This window comes from Maniola jurtina, chromosome 14 (assembly GCF_905333055.1).
Source record: "Maniola jurtina chromosome 14, ilManJurt1.1, whole genome shotgun sequence".
In the NCBI taxonomy this organism is placed as follows: domain Eukaryota; kingdom Metazoa; phylum Arthropoda; class Insecta; order Lepidoptera; family Nymphalidae; genus Maniola; species Maniola jurtina.
Genome location: NC_060042.1, coordinates 13,002,732 through 13,023,092, shown reverse-complemented (window position 1 = coordinate 13,023,092; position 20,361 = coordinate 13,002,732). Strand labels below are relative to the sequence as shown.

Here is a 20,361-nt window from a genome sequence, read left to right as displayed (position 1 = left end):
AGCCAAAAGTTCAAAATATTTTTCTTATCTAAAATATATCAGATAAATCATAAAAAGTGATTAAAAAAAGAAAAAAAAAAAAATTTTTAGATGAGTGAGGTTTGAAACAGGAATGTACGGGCTTTATAGATATTCAGTCTGCTACATTGTACACTGCGCCATTGTAGTTACAATAGTCACTGGTAAAAATATGTTTCGGAATCGTGAACTTTGTTAACGTCAGAGAATATGTATATCTAAGAAGGTAGTTTGAGTGTTGACACTTCACTTAGATTATACACTGTGCACTGGTTAAGAATTGATTCACTGTTTATAGCACTTTACTGCATTCCACATTGCTAATATAATGATTGTCCAGTTTGCTGTCGTGTCCAATAACGTAATAAACACTAACTGGTAGCTGAATTGTGCTTAATTTATTTTAAAAACTTAAATTTGCAACGGAGATGTTACACTGAAGTTATGTACCCGCGGCGCGCGGCGGGGGAATCCTATAATAGTAGTAGAAGGTATAGTATAATACACGAATAATAATTTGATAATTAAAACTGACTAGTGCCTACTTGTTACTAACTGCGGCGAAGCTCAAAAGGAGGGGTGTTTGACCTGTATGTATGGAATTAACGTGCGGACATCCATATAGTATATGGATGTCCGCACGTTACTACTCAACAGCTAAACTGATTTTATTAAAAAACTAGCTGATTCCCGCAGCTTCGCCCGCGTGGATTGATCAGATCCCCTGCAGCATCAGGATTGAGGAGTTGGAATCCAATTTTTTTATGAAACAATATCGCAAAGTTCCTCTATCGATTAAAAAAGAAATGATGCAAATCGGTTCAGAAATCTCGGAGATTTTGGTGTACATAGGAAGAAAAACACAACTCCCTTCTTGAAAGTCGGTTAAATAAGTAGCCTATGTTACACCCTGGTCAATCCTCTACTTGTATGTGAAAATCCCGTTAAAATCGGTTCAGCCGTTCCGAAGATTAGCCTTTTCAAACAGACAGACAGACAGACAAAAATTTTAAAAACGTGTGATTCAGTTATGGTATCGTTCAAATAACCATATGACCTTAATATGTGGTAGTTATTTCGAAATTACAGACAGACACTCCAATTTTATTTATTAGTACCTATAGATACGTCTTCATGGCGCGAGTGTCACTATCTATAAAATTCTCAGTTGGGGTTATATGAAAATAATAATGATAACTGTATCGTAGTTCATTCGTATCTACTAGGTACTACCTACTTACTGCAAGACCGTTGGTAGGACTTTGTTTAGAATTGGGTGACTAGGGATAGAGACGATTCAGTTGGCAAGCGAATTTTAGCGTTTTTGGGGGATGCTGTTGGTTGCCGCCATAAAGTTTATCAAATATCACGTAGCATTATTTCTTCAAAACTAGCCTGGATGGACTAGCCTTTTTTTTCCTCTCTCGTCTGGCTTTACAAAGATTAGCCAATGTCAAGTTTGTAGTTATTTCTAACAAGTTAGTTAAACTATACAAGTATGGACCCCCTCTGTGCCGGTGCTCGCCGATATACGCACGGAACCTCCTTAGAGCGTTTTCCAGTCAGTTTTAACAAAAAAAAAACACTCCAAAAAGGGAGAGCACGCCAGCCAACACCAACACAGACGGAGTCCTCAATGCACTCTTTACTTTGTTGTCTTTGTCTTTTTTTTGTTATCTGCATAATCCACCATTTGTCATATTAATTAACTGTCAAAATAAATCGAAATCACCTCTGATTGGTTGATGCTCACTTACTATTGGTCAAAATACATTGCTGCAACAACAATACCATAAATTCAGCCAATCACAATAAATAAGTTAGTAATAATGATTGATGCAGTTGTTTTCAGTTTCGTTGTGTTTTAGGTGTTTGGTGTTTTGTTGTGGTTTTGTTGCTGCAGCCTGCATTTACAAATTGCAATCATTGTGGATTTTGTAATAATTTTTCTATTCTCTCCTTATTTGGCTGGATTTCTGGATTTTCATTATAAGCAATGACAACAATATTACTGTCTAAAAAGCTTTTATCACTGAAAGCCAACAAAATTGAGTTTGAGAAGATACAGTATCTGAAAAACCTTAATAAGCAAGAAATGGATGAAACCAACAAGTAAGCCCTTGAAATGGTTTCTTTTTATCGAACTTTTTAGTCTCTAAAAATTTTATTTGGGTATGGGTTCAGTAACCTCGGAAGTTCTGGAAGTATTGTTTTGTTTCTATTACTTAACTTTGAATACTAGGAAACTAGTACAATTTTGAATAGTACAGTAAATGTACTTCTGATTTAGTACCCTCTAGAAGAACCAGCAAAACTCCGTACGACTTTTAGCGCAGCATGTGTGCTACCTTCTTTAAGTGGTAGGTACAGGAATTATTAATTTAGGTATTTAAAATTTATGCCCTGTATGGATTTAATGGGAAGCTTATTTCTGGCTGGTTATTAACTACCATCCAATAAGCTTTACTGTCAATTAATACAATTTTAAAGCATAAACCAATCTATTAGTTGTTGATGATGATAATAATTTTATCATCATCAACAACTAATAGACGTCCACTGCTGGACATAGGTATATCTTGTATGGACTTCCACTCGCCCATTCAGTCTTGTGCCACATTTATTTAGCCTTAATTGATAGTCTGTAGCTCGTGATAGCCTAGTAGTTAGAACGTCCGCCTCCTAATCTGAGTTCGGGGGTTCGATCCCAGGCACGCACCACTAACTTTTCAGTTATGTGCGTTTTAAGCAATTATACATCGCTTGCTTTAACGGTGAAGGAAAACATCGTGAGTAAACCTGCATACCTGAGAGTTCTGCAAATTCTCAAAGGTGTGTGAAGTCTGCCAATTCGCATTGGGCCAGTGTGGCGGACTATGGCCTAAACCCTTCTCATTCTGAGAGGAGGCCCGTACTCAGTAGTTGGGCAGTAATGAGTTGATCAGGATAGTCTGTAACTCTGTACACATAGTGAGTGATCTTCCAAAGCTGTGGTTTTTGGTGTGAAGTCTCTATTCTAGCATCTAGCCTTGATATATCTCTACCATTTGTTTTAGGGCATTACAAAAACTAAAGAACAGAGCGTGTAACAGTTGCCGGCTGTGCTTGAGGCCGGCAGAAACTAATATTTTTATTAATAAAACAGGTATCAACTTTGCAGAGGATATCAAGAATATTTTAGGCATTGAGGTTTGTAAATAATCAGTACTTATTGTTTAAACTATTGTGAGTGATTCCCATTTATAAGTATAGATTGTTACGGCTATACTCCTGTTTTTCCGTCCTGGCTCCTAAAAATGTTAACTCTTGTGTGCATCATATATTCTGTCATTATTTACTTTTTAGTGTTAGAGGTTACAGTTTGTGATTTATCCTGCAAAATATAGAAAAAAATATCCAAGTACGGAACCCTCGGTGCGCGAGTCTGACTCGCTCTTGGCCGGTTTTTTTATGTAATTATTTGCAATATTTATCAGGTAAAGAAAAATGATGGAAGACCACAGTACATTTGTTCAGAATGTGCAACTACACTTGGTAAAGCTGTCGAGCTAAAGCAAATTGCTGAACTGGCTCAATGGAGGCTACAACAAGAGGCTGAAATGGGTAAACTCTTATGTTTTCACTTATCTATACAGTGGCGAAGTATGAAGAGAGACAGTGGGTCGACGGTTTTGACCTCGTGGTATCACACTAATATTATAAAGACGAAAGTTTGTATGTGTGTGAGTGTGTGTGTGTGTGTGTGTGTGTGTGTGTGTGTGTGTGTGTGTGTGTGTGTGTGTGTGTGTGTGTGTGTGTTTGTTACTCCTACACGCAAAACTACTGAACACATTTGGCTCAAATTTGGAATGGAGAAAGATAATATCCTGGATTAGCACATAGGCTACTTTTTATCCCGGAAAATCAAAGAGTTCCCACGGGATTTCAAACAACCTCAATTCACGCGGGCGAAGTCGCGGGCATCGGCTAGTAGACTATAATTACCTAGCAAAGTAAGCATGGTAATCATGGTATAGTTGTACAATATGTTTGTACTGTTCATATGTCAGTCTTTCTCTCTTTAGCTTTACATGTCGGCACACAGTAGCTGTGTACTCTTCTTTACTGATGACGTCTCGCTCGAACGGGACAGCACTATTTTAGGCTCCACCCACCCTTACAGTGGCTCTTAAATGAGAACCACGATAAACCCTTTAACATAGGGCCCTATCTATCCATAACAATGAATAGACTACACTCTATCTGCGGAAAGAAGTTAATATAGCGCTCTTTCTGTTACCGAATCCCATACAAATGATAGAGACAAAAATCTTAATGGGCGCTAACCATTCACCACCCCATGAGTCACCAACCAATCATAAACATGTTTTCAAAAATCACCACTGCGAACATATTTTAATAAAAATAATCTATATGATCTATATAATATATAATCTATATAACTAATATAATAAATGCATAAGTATGTCTGTCTATCTGCTAGCTTTTCACAGTCCAATGTTTAACCGATTTTGATAAAATTTGGTACAGAGTTAGCTTACATCCCGGGGACGGACATGGCTACTATTTATCGCGGAAAATCAAAGAGTTCCCACGGGATTCATGAAAACCTAAACCCACGCGGACGAAGTCGCGGGCATCATCTGGTTAGGTATAATTAATTTTGCGATATCATATAAGTAGGTATATATATTTTGTCATATTTAGTTTCAGCATCTGAAAGCTCTTGTGCTGACAACATAGGTGATGATACCAATAATGATAACGAGGAAATAATCATTTACCATGTAGATGCACCTAAATGCAAGCAATGTCAGAAGGTCCCAAATGCTAGTGTGAGTAATCCATACTTCCAACACCATCAATATCAACCGATAGACGCCCACTGCTGGACATTGGTTTTTTGTAGAGATTTCCACACGCAACGGTCTTCGCCATAATAGCTATCTGCATGTCAAGTTTCAGCCAAATCCGTCCAGTTGTGCGTTGATAGGTCAGTCAGTCAGTCAGTCAGCTTCCCAGTTTATAAATAACCACACTGACACCACATTAGTATCTACCTATCTACTCTTCATTATGCCCATGTGAAGCCTGGGGTTGGTCGCTAGTAAATTATAATACAGGTTTTTTTCTTTTGCAGAATGATTGTGAAAGTTGCCAAAGAAATGCAAAGAAACGAAGGCTGGGATCCTATGTGTGTGAAACGTGTGGCCTGGAACTCAAAACTGTGACGAGGCTCAAAACGCACATGTAATTACCTATTACTGTCGATTTGTAATCTGTAGGTATAGTTGAGCCATTATGAACATGCCAACTGACTCTTCTTCTCTCTGGGCTGGTTTCCGCACTTAAACGTTTCCGTCTGTTGTGCGTATGCGAACTGACTCATAAATCATTACTACGAATGGCATAGAATGCCTACGTCGCGTCGTCGTAATAGCTATCTGCATGATAAATTTCAGCCCGATCTGACCAGTAGTTTTGTAGAAGCATGCAGCCTCTTTTAAGACCGGCAGCTGCGAAGAAAGTAACACACTTTGCAGCTGTCACTTAGAGAACACAATTTGAATTCGGAGCGATTCAAAATATCTTGCTGGCCTGGACGAACCCCGGGCAGCGCATTCAACCAATTCACCTTAGAAACATCAAGACCGCAACACCTCGGTCTAGCATCAAGCTCCGGCCCTCGCTTTATACCACAGTTTTTATTATAACTACAGCCATATTGTAAATATTTGTTCATATAATACAAAGTGTAAATATGTAAGCAGCATTTCATTTATCAGTAACATTCGCTGCTACAGTTTTAGCTGTGCGTTAATAGATCAGTTAGTCAGTCAGCTTTTCCTTTTATATGTTTAGAAGAAGATAGATGACGCCCGCGCCCTCCTAGATCCAAAGTTTTTTTTTTAATTTCGTTTTAGGGTTATCAGAATGTTTTCAAATAAATTCGATTTTTTTTAACAAAAAAACATTCGAAATTCAATTCGAAAACGTTTGTGATTGGTCAGTGACTTAAATTGGTTGACGTCCATTGAGATTTTTGTCTCATTTTTATGAGAATACGTAACAGAGACAGCCCTATACTAGCTTCTTTCCATCGATAGAGTATAGTATAGCATGTATAAAAACATGAGATAACAATTTTTTCAGGAAAACCCATACAAATGAATTCGATTTTCCGTGTGAATTCTGTCCCTACCGCGCACGATGCAGCACTTCTCTGCGAATACACGTGCGCTCGCACACCGGCGACCGGCCTTACCTGTGTGTGCAGTGCCATAGCACCTTCACTAGCGCTTCCAACCTAGCGTCCCACAGGCGGTCGCACCTACCACCCGCGTACAAATGTGATATTTGCCAAAGAGGATTCAAGTTTAGACAGGTAAATATGAAGGTAGAAGCTAGAATGAGGGTAAAAGTCTATTTTGAGGTTAGATGCCTAGTCTGGTATGAGGGTAATGTCTAGTATGAGATTCTATCTACACACAAATCTCCAGCTTTGTCAGTCAGTTTTTTCTTTTATACTATATTGTTACTTATTAACAACTAACCAATGCCCGCGCCTTCGCCTGCGTGGATTTAGATTTTCCCGAAAACCCGTGGGAACTCTTTGATTTTCCGGGGTAAAAAGTAGCCTATATGCTAATCCAGGATACTATCTATCTCCATTCCAAATTTCAGCCAAATCAGTCTAGTAGTTTTTGCGTGAAGGAGTAACAAACATACAAACACACACACACACACACAGTTTCACCTTTATAATATTAGTGTGAAGTGTGATAGTAATATAATATAATTATTAATTATATTCTTTCAGGCTGTACACAACCACATAGCAACACAGCATCGAAATGCGAAGCCTTTCTCCTGTAACGATTGTGGGAACTCTTTTGCTACTCGGTTAGTTAAAACAAATTCATAGCATATTTAAGTATTATTTATTTGCATCATACTTATCATTAAAAACCTCACTCTCACAGAAGTTAAATTCACCTCTGCTAATTCACCTAATATAACTATATTGGTTTTGCTTGTGGCCCCTATCAAATACTTAGTTGATTTTGGGGTTCTGTATCTCCAGAGAAAAAAGGAACCCTAAGGGCGTTGCTGTACGTCGTTTTACATATATTTTAAACTAGAGGATGCCCGCGGCTTCGCCCGGATGGATTTCGGTTTTTTTTTAAATCCCGTAGGAACTCTTTGATTTTCCGAGATAAAAAGTAGCCTATAACCTTCTCCGTGATGACATGGGATACCATGTCTGTACCAAATTTCATTAAAATCAGTTCAGCGGTTGGGCCGTGAAAACTTAGCAGATAGACAGACACACTTTCGCCTTTATAATATTAGTATGAATGGCATGCAACATTAAAGTGTTGCGTCTGCGCACGCAATGTTCCACCGGATCAATGGCCGAGAGACGAAGCGGGAGGATGGTGATGTGGTGCACTGTGGAAGCTCCGTTGCTACGACGGACAGTATTCCACAGTCACTGCTAGAGGGGCAAACGAGACGTGCATACACAGCATTTCTCATCTCCTTGGTGCAAGAAAGACTGATCATATGGGATAAGCTCCATGGTCATGACTGAGGAATGTGCGTCGTCGCAACGCAGGTGGGGTATACCATGTGCTGATTGTAGAATGTAACGCACTAATGAAGCATCACCTTTATAGGACCACTTTGTTACTGCAACCCTATAGAATCACTTTACAATAAGCGCAGAACACTAACCCACCCTTGAACAAAGTTTACTTGTCACTTAAGTTCTAACCATGTATCATTTTTGGCTGCATTGATATTTTGATGCAATTCACATGAGAATCGAAAGACGCGTCGTTTCTGCCAATCAGACACGAGAAAACTAACAATTGGAACTCTTCCAAGGAATATAAACTAACAGCATGGCAACAATCCAAGCCTTTGGAAATAGCAAGTTTTTTCGCTCTCCTGTATAGTTGCTAATTTGGACTTAGGTGGTATTAGAACTTAAGCGATGACATGGAATAAGCCTTCCCTTATGTTTATGCAACACTGCTCATCACCAGTTCAGAAAGATCAAGGAGTTTTACATTTTATTACCTGTACCTAATGTTTGTTATCGCTTTTTTTGATAACAAAAACCAAGGAGCTGCTGGATGGTGGCGGCGCAGGACTGTGGTAGAAGTCCCTACAAGAGACTAGTCCAGAGTCCAACAGTGGGCGTCTACCGGTTGATACTGATGATGATGATGACTGTTTTGTTACAGAAAGATGCTCCGTCGCCATGAACGCAAGGCTCATAATCGACCTAAGATGAGGCAAGGCGGCACTCCTAGCTATATCAAGATGCAGCAAGACATTGATGATGAATCTTATGACAATTAATATTGATTTAAAAATAAATGTTAATTTGTATTCATCACTGATTTGTTTCATTTCAGTAGCATAAATCAACGTTTTTAGGGGTCCATACCTCAAAAGGAAAAACGGAACCCTTATAGGACAACTTTGTTCTGTCTGTCTGTCAAGAAACTTGTAGGGTACTTCCCGTTGACCTAGAATCATGAAATTTGGTAGATAGGTAGGTCTTATAGCACAAGTACAGGAATAAATCTGAAAACCGTGAATTTGTGGTTACATTATTAAAAAAAAATTAAAATGTGTTTCAATTTTCAGTTGGATAACTATACCAAGTGGGGTATCATATGAAAGGGCTTTACCTGTACATCCTAAAACAGTTTTTTTTTATTTTTACGTATAATAGTTTTATGATTTATCGTGCAAAATGTTGGAAAAAATACCAGAGTACGGAACCCTCAGTGCGCGAGTCTGACTCACACTTGGCCGGTTTTTTTAAGATGTCATTAGAATTCCTCAAAATTCTTAGAGGTGACAAAGGAAACTTAGGTACATGTAAAAAACTGTACAGCCATCGGTAATGCAGGAACTCAAAATCAAATATAGTTTACCATGTATTCTCATACACAGATCTCATCTTGACAATCTGTCTTTATGTAAACAAAGGTTGACGAGTATACAGTACATATAGTTCTATATTGTATTTAAGGGTGAATAAGCCATTTTTTCTTTATGAATAATTCGAATATATTCACTTTTTCTCCAAACCAGCAATGTTATGTAGAGCTCATCGATACAACTTCTGTGTATGAAACTCAAGTTGTCACATGAATTCATAGTTGTAAACAGTACTTGATGTTTTTTGCAATTCAGGAGTTCTTGCAGTAACTATGATATACCAGGTGAAGATGTTTGATATTTTTAGAGCTCACCTCTCTTGACATATTTATTTGGCAGAAATAGCTTTCTCTATATAAACCAGTTGCTGATAGGTTGCTCTAGAAAAGTCAATATGACTAAGGAATCCCTTGAAACATAAACATTTATCAAAAATTACTGATCTTCAGAATGATTCACTATTAATAAATTCGTAAACAATCTCAAAAATCTTACACTAGGGCTTCTTAAAGTAGCTTTGCTGAGTAAGGAGACTTGAGGTATCCTGAATGGGAAATGTAAATACAAACACAGCAAGTGGATTTTTAGATATTTATTAACTTAACTGTCACATCACTTCTTCGCGGCGGCACCGACCTTCGATTTCTTGGTACCACGCACCTTCTTCATCCTGTTCTTACGTTCCTTACGCTGTTTGCGTGTAGGCCTCTTCTTTTCATACAAGCCGTGGCGGGCCAGTCTGTGTTTGGGTTCGAACTTCTTAGCTAAGTCCAGAGTGTCGTATATCAATGCGAACCCAGTGGATTTGCCACCTCCAAAGTTCGTTTTGAAACCGAACACGAAAACTACATCAGGAGTCACCTTGTACATCTTCGCGAGCTTTTCACGGATCTCTGTTTTACTAACAGTGGGTTTGCCCGGGTGGAGGACATCGCAGACCATCTGCTTGCGCGCCAACAACCTGAAATATTCACAAACTTTATCACATAACCTGTCATAGCGGTGCCATGTTTCGTTTGCACAATATAACAACACGTTTTTCGTCTGAAATGGATGTTATGCACTTTTACCTGTTGGTCATGAATTTACGAGTGCGAATAGTCGCAGTGCCTTCACTCATTTTGTATTATTTTAGAGATTTTGGCGTGAAATACGCACGTGTCTCAAACAACTTCGCACGGAAAAAGAAGGTATCAATGTTGCCACAAATTTTTCCAATTTCTATCATTATAGAATTCTACTAGATATAAAATATTATTTGTTTGTTTGTTTATCTGCTAGTTATGTTTTAAAATTATATCATTACTAAATTTGAACAATACATAGAAAAAATAAAAATATATTTATTTTAGTAGTTAGTTACATAAAAATTAGTTACCACTAAAAAAAATATCTGCTTATTATTCTATAATTAATATAATACAAAGTTATCCAGTTTGAATTTTGCTACTCAGAGTCTAGAAAAAAATGATTACTAAGAATTTTCGTATCATCAGTTTCAAAATAATAAAAATCTGAATTGATACTTAAAATAATTACTACCATTTTTCAGCCGGGCAACAGTTTAATTTTAAAAAGACTAGGATCCAAGGCGGAGCCGTAAATAAAAAAAATATTACGTTTCTTCTAACGCAGTGGGTTAAAGTATAATAATATTTTATGCATGAAATTAAATAATAATGGTATGATGTAATAGGTTAGAAACTTTATTTAGAATCGAAAAAATAAAATAAATAATATTTTTTGTTAGAATAATCGAAACTTGCTACGGCTGCAAATTGTCAGTAAATATTTATTGGATTAAGATTATGATAAACTCTCACATTGGATCATCAAATTAATCGTCGATAGCCATTAGCTAAGCAAAAGCATTATCTTTATGGTTCCTTGGGGAAATACCTAACAAACATTAGCTTAAATGCTAAGTCATTCATAACGTTTTACTATAATGAACCCACCAAGTTAATCTATGTAAATGCCATGACAAAAAATACCATCAATCTTCTAAAACGATTGCACTATATCTCCTTTAATTTTAATTTGTTCGTGTATTTTTAGGAAGCCTACATTAATAATACGCTATAAACGTTTCTAGAAAAAGTACTTCACTGAAATAGGAAATATTAAATATTGCTATTAGATTATTGCAGGAGTTTATGTCCTATCCATGGAATACCCCCTAGGTAGTCTGTGGTCCTATCCCATGGTCCTATCCTATTCGAAGCTCTGATTAGATATCAAATCAAAGATTCGAAATTCGAACGTAAAAAAATATAACAAATCTGTGTCCGTAACTGGATTCTCCATGCTCCAATCCGAAACTCGAAAAGTCTTCATAGAATAATCAAAATGAGTTGGGTTATTTTTATTAGGGTTCCGTTGTAAGAAAAAGTTCGTCCATTCTGTCTGTAGCAGGTATTTATTATTCTTTTAGGTTTCTTAAAGCTCCAAAGTTTTGTGAAAGTTGAATTTCTCAGACTTTCATTTTTTACATACCTAGTTAAAAATATAAGTCAACGGAGTTTTAATAATCGAACCAACTCCCTTCAGTGATGCTGTGATCCCACTACATTTCAACATAATTATGGGTTTATACATGGGGTTGATCAGCCAATTCCTGAAAAACCCACAGCGCATTGGCGATTCCTCTGGTCCTGCAAATATTTATATAGGCGACGGTAATCACTTAAACGACTTGCTCGTTTGTTGATCGCTATTAAAAAAAATACTTAGACCTAGATGATACCTAGACCTTCGCGTGGACCTAGCTTTCTTAAAAATCCCGTGGGAACTCATTGATTTATCGGGATAAAAAGTAGCCTATAGGTATGTTAATCCAGGGCATAATCTATCGCCATTCCAAATTTCAGCCAAATCCGTCCAGTAGGTTTTGCGTGAAAGAGTACCAAACCTACACACATACACACAAATTTTCGCCTTTATTATATTAGTGCGATCATTCAGTAACTATACAACACATTGATGAGTAGTCCTTCATTTAATAAGTTTGTCCAGTGCATACATCCTACATACTAGCACCTCTCTGTAAACAATTTTCATGATATCGTCATTTACGTCACAAAGGGAAACCAATATCACTTGATCCCCCACCCCAATCATATTACGTCTCGAGGGCCTCATTTATCATTACCTCGAAGGGACGAGGGAGGTCAAAGCCTTGGTTAACCCCCTACCCCCCATATCGATCGAGTGTTGGCGCCAGCATTATATCGTGGGAATATCTCGGAGCTGGTTGTATTTCACGAGACATCTGAATCACTGGACATCCCTTCTATTGTACTACTTCAGATATACCTACTTACACAAGTAAGTACTGCAGTAATGAATATTTTTCAATGACTACTTTAATAGCCTAGATCGTAGTTTCATTCATTAATTTTCACAACAGTAAGTAACCTTTGGTTTTTCATCTATATGTAATTTCTGTAGCATATTTTATTATAACATGTAAGTTATATCATATACCTACTTACCTATTACGGATAACCTAACTAAAAATAATAACTTATAGATAGATAGGTAGGTACATAATTTTTCAGTTACGAGGTTTATAGCGTACCTACCTACCTAGGTATAGATATATATGGTACTTTCATTCAGTGTTAAAGATTTTTAAATTTCAGTAAATTTTGAAGTTCATAGAGTTAAAAGTTTAATATGTATGTAGGACGTACCTACCTAACTAAAATAATTTTTACCTAAAACTGAAAACTTGTAGCCTATGTCCGTCGCCGGGATGCAAGAAATTATAATAATATGAAGTCCCATAATATTCTTAATCAGTTTGAAGCGGTTTTCCAATAGATATTATTTGGTACTTACCTACCTATATCTATAACACGTCATGAGTAGATAGTGTCTATACTTTTTAAGTGTCCCAAGCAAACCCGGCCGGCCTTTTTAGGATTCCGTACCTCAAAAGGAAAAACGGAACCCTTATAGGATCACTTTGTTGTCTATCTGTACTATGTCTGTGTGTCCGTCTGTCCGTCTGTCGTGACTGTCAAGTATACCTATAGGGTACTTCCCGTTGCCTTAGAATCATGGAATTTGGCAGGTAGGTCTTTTAGCACACAAAAGCGAAATCCGAAAACCGTGTCCCTTTTTAAGTTGGTCAAATTAAATACCGAGGTAGCCTAGTTGTTAAGACGTCCGCATCCTAATCCAGAGGCCAGGGGTTCGATCCCGGGCACGCGCCTCGAAGTTTTCAGAGCTTTAGGATATAAGCTAACCTTGTACCAAATTTCGTCAGAATCGGTTTAACTGTTGGCCCATAAAAAAGTAACAGACAGACAGACAGACACACTTTCGCATTTATAATATTAGTATGGATTTTTCTTCCAAATGCAGGTAAATAGTTACGGGTTCACTCCTAGATAGGCGAGCATCGTCATTATTATGAACATAAATGTTCATAACAATAAGACGATCGATGTTGGCGAGCATGATAATATCTGTAAATGCTCCTGAAGGTCAAGGCTGAAGGGTCTTTAAGGGCTGAAAGAAATATACTCAATGCACGCAAGAAACCATGCCTAGTTCGTAAGAAAAATATTTTAATACGTAACCTTGCATAATAGATAGTAAACGACTGTTTTTTACGACTCAGTTGTTATATTTTTGGCTTTGAACAATTATAATGGAATAGATTTTTAAAAGTAACTAAATAATATTCCTCTTTGTTATATTTAAGACCAGCAAATCTATACTAGCGATTGGCTGTAATCAGACCTACTGGCAAGTGATGATGCAGCCTAAGATGGATTGCCTAGAAAATGTCTATTCACTCGTTCTTGAACTTGAACGTACCCATTTTTAAAATTGGAGGGGAAAACTAATTTTGGAACTGGGCATCCTTTCTTTTTCAATTAAGGACAGTCTTGATTTGAACTTACCTTTTGGATTTCAATCCACCCCTCGTAAACCATCAAGGCATAAAAATTAAAGGAATGAAGTAAACGGATAGACGGATGTAAGAATAAAAATGAAATATGTACCTATTTTATCTTTTCAGATGTTCACCAATCAGTTTTTCGAACACAACCTCTGACTGTTATTGAGCCCTCGTAGTACAGTATTACCACACTATAGCGAATTTGTGCGTATGGGTGACGTATTTACTGAATCGAGTCTCCTTATCACGTCCTTAATGGTCCCGGATCAAAGCAAACCGATCACTCTCAAACTAAACAGCGTGGCAAGACAATCAAGTCGATACTCAGCCAGAGATCCAAGATTAAGACGATAAACCAAACAAAACTAGCAAATACCAGTATTATTCGTCATAATCTAGCATATGAGTTATAAAAATGGAGTCGCAGAAGGATAGTCCAAGTGTAATCCTAAGAAATAGAACCCCACGGGATAAAACGAAGACCCAAGAAGCAGTACGAGAATCGTTGTTGACTGATTCAACATCAGGAATCGTTAAAGGTGATGACGACACAACCAGCATCGATTCTTTCTCAAGTCCAGAATTAGACATTAGTCGTAAAGAATCTATATTAAATTTCAAAACTGAAGAAGTATATAAAAGCGTTCAGTACGAGGAAGATTTTGATGGAATCAAACTTGACAGTGCAAATAATAATATGAAAAAAACTAATGGATGTCTGCCTGTGACAAATCATGCATTCGAAGCAATTGAAGTTGGAAAAGTTATAGAAGACCAAACACATATAACAAACGATGATAAAAAAGTTACCATACCAGATGGAGGATGGGGTTGGATAGTAGTGCTTTCTTCTTTCGTAATATCTATGATTGCAGATGGAATCAGTTTCTCATTTGGTCTGCTGTACATTGAATTTCTGGATGAATTCCAAGCTAGTAAGTCTACTACTGCTTGGATAGGCAGTCTATTTATCGCCGTTCCACTTCTATCTGGCCCTGTGATGAGTGCTTTAGTTGACCGATATGGATGCCGAAGTATGACCATTTTGGGAGGCATAATTTCAACTATAGGCTTTGTTCTTGCTTCAATCTCAACTACATTAGAAATGATGATGATAACATTTGGTGTGATTGCTGGATTAGGACTTGGACTTGTATATGTAACTGCAGTTGTTTCTATTGCTTATTGGTTTGAGAAGAAAAGGAATCTCGCTGTCGGTTTAGGGGCTTGTGGTACTGGCGTCGGAACGTTTGTTTATGCTCCAATGACACAGTATTTCATTGAAGAATTTGGGTGGCGAGGAACAATACTTTTGCTATCTGGCACGTTGCTAAATTTATGCGTGTGTGGTTGTGTTATGCGAGACCCTGAATGGTGGATTTTGGAGCAAAAGAAACAAAGAAATTCCAAAGATGATGATAAGAATGATAAATATAGTAAAGAAGATGCCAAATCTAAACAATCAAGCTCTGTATCTATTGCCAATGGATGTTATGATAATGAAACTCTTACACGCGGAAAGAACATGAAAAGATTAATTACTAAGGGATTGTCACCGGAACAGGTGATAAAGGATGAAGTAACTAGTATTCGAAGGTGTGAAAATGTAGGTTTAGTGACCAAACAGAGTAAGCGACTCTCTGAATCGTTAGTAACTATACCGACTTACCTCACTTACGATGATAAGGTAATATTTTGTTCATCAACTTGTGCTAAATTAATACTTATTTTTAGGGATGGGAAGTAATATAATTTTAATATTTTACAGGTTTCGAAAAATATTCTGGATACCCTAGTAAATAACGCAAGTCCAGACAATACAGAAATTAAAGTTCCGTCGTTTAAAATAAACTCTTTAGAAGAAAAAGATGCTGAAAACAGTCCGCCTATAGTCAAATTTACAAATGATGCTTTACAGAGAACGCACTCTGAAAGATTTGATGATTCTAAGGAAAAGATGCTGGAGAACTGTCAATTGAAACATCCGAAGTTAGATGAGATAAGTAAATCTTTAGCTGAAACAAAAGAAAACAAACCATTAATAAAACAAGATAGTAAGGAGAGCAGAAAGGATTGGTTTAAGAAACAGCTGTCTGTAAACCATCATTACTTAAAGGATTTGAAAATGCCGTTGAATTCAATAAGTCATAGAAACGCGATGCTAAATATAAAACGATATAAACTAAAAGCTTCTTCATGTCCGGACATTTTTAAGAATTCTATGATAACAGTGAATGAACAAGAAGAGGTAAGCTATTGCTATTAGATACCTACGTAAGTGTAGTAGAAGTGGTACAGAAAAAAATTATAATTAAAGTAAAACAACCTTAAAAGTTAAATACAGCTAAAAAATAACGGTAAGTAATACGAACTCGATTATTCGACCCTCTACAGATTCGTAATAGCCAACGTAGAAAATACTGAGTTCTTATTCTTCATTTTCCTTTTTATCTGCTGTACAAATTTTTTATTGATTTATTGAACAGCTTTACTGATAAGATCCAAATAATCAGGCTGCAATCGTTCATTAATTTTTTCAATTCAATATTTTCTTTATACCAACTAAAATGATTCTCCCAATTACTCATTTTAACGCCTTGCATTTGGATATAACTTTTAATTTAATGCTAGTAAGTAGTTACATATTCTTCTTCTAACAGTTTTTCTTTTCTTTCTTTTTTCTTCTACATTCTTTCTTCCTCTACATTTCGCAGAATTGGTACGACGACTGCGTCAGCTGCCTCGCTGACATGTTCAACGTCTCCCTCTTCAAGAAGGCCACCTTCAACCTGCTCTGCTTCGGCACTATCATCATATTCGTGTGGTTCATCGTGCCATACTTCTATCTCGCTGAGCATATGATACAAGAGGGATACACTGAGGATGATGGCGCCTTTATGTTGAGTTTGATTGGCATTACTAATACTATTGGAATGGTGAGTTTTACAGAATATAGGCATTATAAAATTGGTTTAGAAGGGTTAGCAGTTCACCAAGCAACCGCTGAAACTTAAGATTTTGCAGGATTTTCTCTTATTATAATATATCAGCTGCTAATACCTTCAATACGAATTTAGATGTAAAATTATAGCTGTGCCAAATTCTGGAGACTTTCGCGTATTTTGTCTCCGGTAGGCGAATTCTGTTTTTAGCCAGTTTCCAGTGACAAAAATATAATGGACTACTGACACAGTTTACGTTTGAAAATGCATACTCGAATACCTAAATCCGCCTAGTTTTTGAAAATATTTTATTTTTAGCACATGACGTTATGACGTTATATAGGAGATAAATAGGACGCATGTTTAAAATTAGACTTCTTTGTACCTGATGCCAAGTGTACTTTTACCTAATTTTTTGGCTTTTATGGAAGCAATTTTTTTGATTTCTGTTATTTTCAGGTATCCCTCGGTTGGATAGGTGACTTCCCAAACATCTCTATCAGCAACCTCTACGCAGTGTGCCTAATCCTCTGCGGAGCTTCCGTAGCAGCCATACCCCAAGCTGCGTCAAGCTATTGGATTCTCGCCTCTATTTGTGCAGCGTTTGGGTTGCTTTTCGCTGCATCGTTTACATTCACGCCAAGCTTGTTGGTGACGCTGGTGTCTTTGGATGATTTTACGACGGCATATGGATTGGTTTTATTGGCGCAGGGAATTGGACATTTGATTGGGCCACCTTTGTCAGGTGAGATTTTTTAACTTTCCCTTGGAAGTATTTTTATTTTATTCTATTCAGATACAAGTTAGCCCTTGACTGCAATTTCACCTGGTGGTAAGTGATTGATTATTCAGTCTAAGATGGAACCGGGCTAACGTGGAAGTGGTAACATAATAATAATAATAATAATAATAATAATAATAATAAAAGCTTTATTCAAATTCCTTACAATTTCTTCTTAACTCTAAAGCATTAATATTACACTTTCTTAAAAAATATTATTTCCCTTAAATTTACTTTTTACTACTATTTATTTTTCTAAGCCTATTTTATTGTACTTATTATCTTATTTTTAAAAAGTTTTTTTTTCCTATAATAAAAATATATGCTTGCTATTTGTGTTTGTTATAACTTTTATTTTGATGTAAGGACCGCCTGTGGCGGTGAAAGCCTCCTCCATTTCGCCATAGATCTGACAATAAAAGTAGCTGTAGATAGTATTTTTCTTATTGGAGGGTTTTTGTCTACTACTCCCGCGGTGACAAACCGTTCTGGGAGAGATTTTCAATTTTTTTCTATTTTTAAATATTCTTTTTTATATATATTTTTAAATATTATTTCTATTATATATAGGAAGTGGTAAGGCAGTTATTTATTATTATTAAACCCATACTCCTTAGGTTTTTTCACAGCATCGTACCGGAACGCAAAATCGCTTGGCGGTACGGCTTTGCCAGTAGGGTGGTAACTAGCCACGGCCGAAGCCTCCTAGACCAGACTAGACCAGTCCTGCCGGGAATCGAACCCGAGACCTCCCACTAATAAGACCACAGCGCTTTCAGTTCGTCAGGGAGTCCGTCAAAAATTAATTAAATAAGTTAATTCCAACAATTCCAGGTCTCATTTTCGATGTGACTGCGTCCTGGGAACTATCATTCTACCTCGCCGGGGGCTGGATCGTGGTGGCCGGGGTGCTGATAGCCTTCATCCATCCCGTCAAGAAGTACCAGCAGAAGAGAGCGGCTGAGGCGGAGAGTGACTCCAGCATGGCTTAAAGATCCTTCATCGAGTACCTGTCACGATGAAGCCTAGTCACTAGTGAAGTAGTGGCACATTTTGACTTCCTGATTGAGAGGGCCGGCCCCTGGGTTGGAATCCCAGGCACGCACCTCGAATTTTTCGAAACATGAAACCTGCATTTTTTTAATTTAACTAGGGCTTGGCTGCAATCAGACCTGCTAGCAAGTGATGATGCAGCCTAAGATGGAGCGCGCTTGCCTAGAAGTTGCCTATTCACTCTTGACTTGAAGGTACCTATATTAAAAGTGGAAGGGAAAACTGATGCCGGAAGGGCGTGCCATATCCTAGCGGTTCGGATTAGAAACGAGGAAGCAAATCGCTTCGTACGTGTACGAGGAATTTCAACTACGTACGGATGCAGACCTTGACGATGCCTTGCATTGCGTTGCATATCTGAGTTCTCCATAATGTTCGTAAAGGCGTGTAAAGTCTGCCAATGCGCACTTAGCCAGCGTGGTAGACCAAGCCACCATTCTTATTCTGAAAGGATACTTACCCGTGCTTAATAGAAGTTGTGAGCCGGCGTTAAGAGATGATGGTGATAATATAGGGCCTATAACTATTTTTTTTTATACTAATACAACCAATTTTAACAGCAACCAATACAGTTCACAATAATATGACGATGGAAATTCATACGAATGGCATTGAAGTTAATAATTATTGCAATTGGTTACAATTAAACTAATTGTGACCACAATTTATGAATTTAATACTGAAAGTTATTGAAATATTTACATTTTGTTAACTGCTTAGTTTCGCTTTTACACGAATTGAAAGTTTGTAACAATTTTTGTCAATTCTTCGAAAGCAATATACTGAAACCACTTTGGATAGGTCCTACCTACTTTATATTTCCTTAGACGTAAGATTTGAAATTAATATGTATAATCTCTTCTGCAAGATTCACGAGTGCCATTTTCCTATTGAATTAAGTAAGTATTTATTACTTAGTAAGTATTTATTGTTATCACTCCTAGAACCAATCACAAAACGGGGGCGTGTGATAAAACATTGAAAGTTGTCATTTCCATCGTTTTCTTTAATAAGCATATAAGTACCTACTTACCTCACTATTTTTTTTGTAATGCTTGCTTTTGTATATAAAAAATATTTGTTATTTAGTAAATACAATTTGTTATAGTGATATGCACTACTAGTCTAGATAATACCCGCGACTTCATCCGCGTGATACTTATAGGGTTTTTAAAATCCCGCGGGAACTTCAATTTTCCGGGACAAAAAGTACCTATCCTATGTGAATGTATCAATAATCCAGCCCGGCTAGCATGGGCAGTAGATAAAAATTAGATCCCCGATTATATCCACTGATTTCTATGACATCAGTGGATATAATCGGGGGATATAATTTTTATCTACTGCCCATGCTAGCCGGGCAGGGTAGGTAGAAGCTATCTCCATTCCCTTCAGGCCAAATCGTTTCAGTGAAGGCGTAAAGGCGTAACAAACATCCAAACATTCACATTCATAATCACTTTAGGATAGATATCATCATCTTTATCAACCGATAGACGTCCGCAGACCACAGCTGGAGATAGGTATCTTGTAAGGACTTCCACTCGCCACGGTCTTGTGGCGCCTGGCCCTGACTCCAGTGGCTCCCTGCGACTCGAGGTCTGTTTGGTACGAACCTTGGGACCCTAACTTCTCTCGGTTTTTCGAACCTTGTGACATGCCCTTTCTTTATTTCTTTCTTCTCTCTAGGC

General features: G+C 37.3%; 3 protein-coding genes across 4 annotated transcripts; 2 read left to right on the top strand and 1 right to left on the bottom strand.

Annotated features, from left to right (window-relative positions):
* Nucleotides 1-1,886: 1,886 nt before the first annotated feature.
* On the top strand, nucleotides 1,887-8,425 carry LOC123871843 (zinc finger protein 90-like). 2 transcript variants are annotated; one of them, XM_045915842.1, is made up of 8 exons: nucleotides 1,887-2,130; nucleotides 3,075-3,207; nucleotides 3,495-3,621; nucleotides 4,726-4,853; nucleotides 5,159-5,268; nucleotides 6,172-6,403; nucleotides 6,839-6,921; nucleotides 8,271-8,425. In XM_045915842.1, the coding sequence occupies exons 1-8, from the start codon at nucleotides 2,015-2,017 to the stop codon at nucleotides 8,386-8,388; spliced, it is 1,047 nt and encodes a 348-aa protein (XP_045771798.1). In that variant the 5' UTR covers nucleotides 1,887-2,014; the 3' UTR covers nucleotides 8,389-8,425. The 2 variants fall into 2 exon arrangements, with proteins under 2 accessions (XP_045771798.1, XP_045771799.1); XM_045915843.1 differs by lacking the exon at nucleotides 6,839-6,921.
* A 1,131-nt stretch (nucleotides 8,426-9,556) lies between these two features.
* Nucleotides 9,557-10,194, bottom strand: LOC123871861 (40S ribosomal protein S24). The gene is made up of 2 exons (XM_045915869.1): nucleotides 10,050-10,194; nucleotides 9,557-9,940 (listed from the first exon to the last, which is right to left on the bottom strand). Exons 1-2 carry the CDS (start codon nucleotides 10,097-10,099, stop codon nucleotides 9,592-9,594), a joined length of 399 nt encoding a protein of 132 aa, XP_045771825.1. The 5' UTR covers nucleotides 10,100-10,194; the 3' UTR covers nucleotides 9,557-9,591.
* A 1,988-nt stretch (nucleotides 10,195-12,182) lies between these two features.
* On the top strand, nucleotides 12,183-18,805 carry LOC123871823 (monocarboxylate transporter 14-like). The gene is made up of 6 exons (XM_045915806.1): nucleotides 12,183-12,306; nucleotides 14,015-15,581; nucleotides 15,663-16,142; nucleotides 16,609-16,830; nucleotides 17,296-17,581; nucleotides 18,452-18,805. The coding sequence occupies exons 2-6, from the start codon at nucleotides 14,310-14,312 to the stop codon at nucleotides 18,607-18,609; spliced, it is 2,418 nt and encodes an 805-aa protein (XP_045771762.1). The 5' UTR covers nucleotides 12,183-12,306; nucleotides 14,015-14,309; the 3' UTR covers nucleotides 18,610-18,805.
* The last annotated feature ends 1,556 nt before the right edge of the window (nucleotides 18,806-20,361 follow it).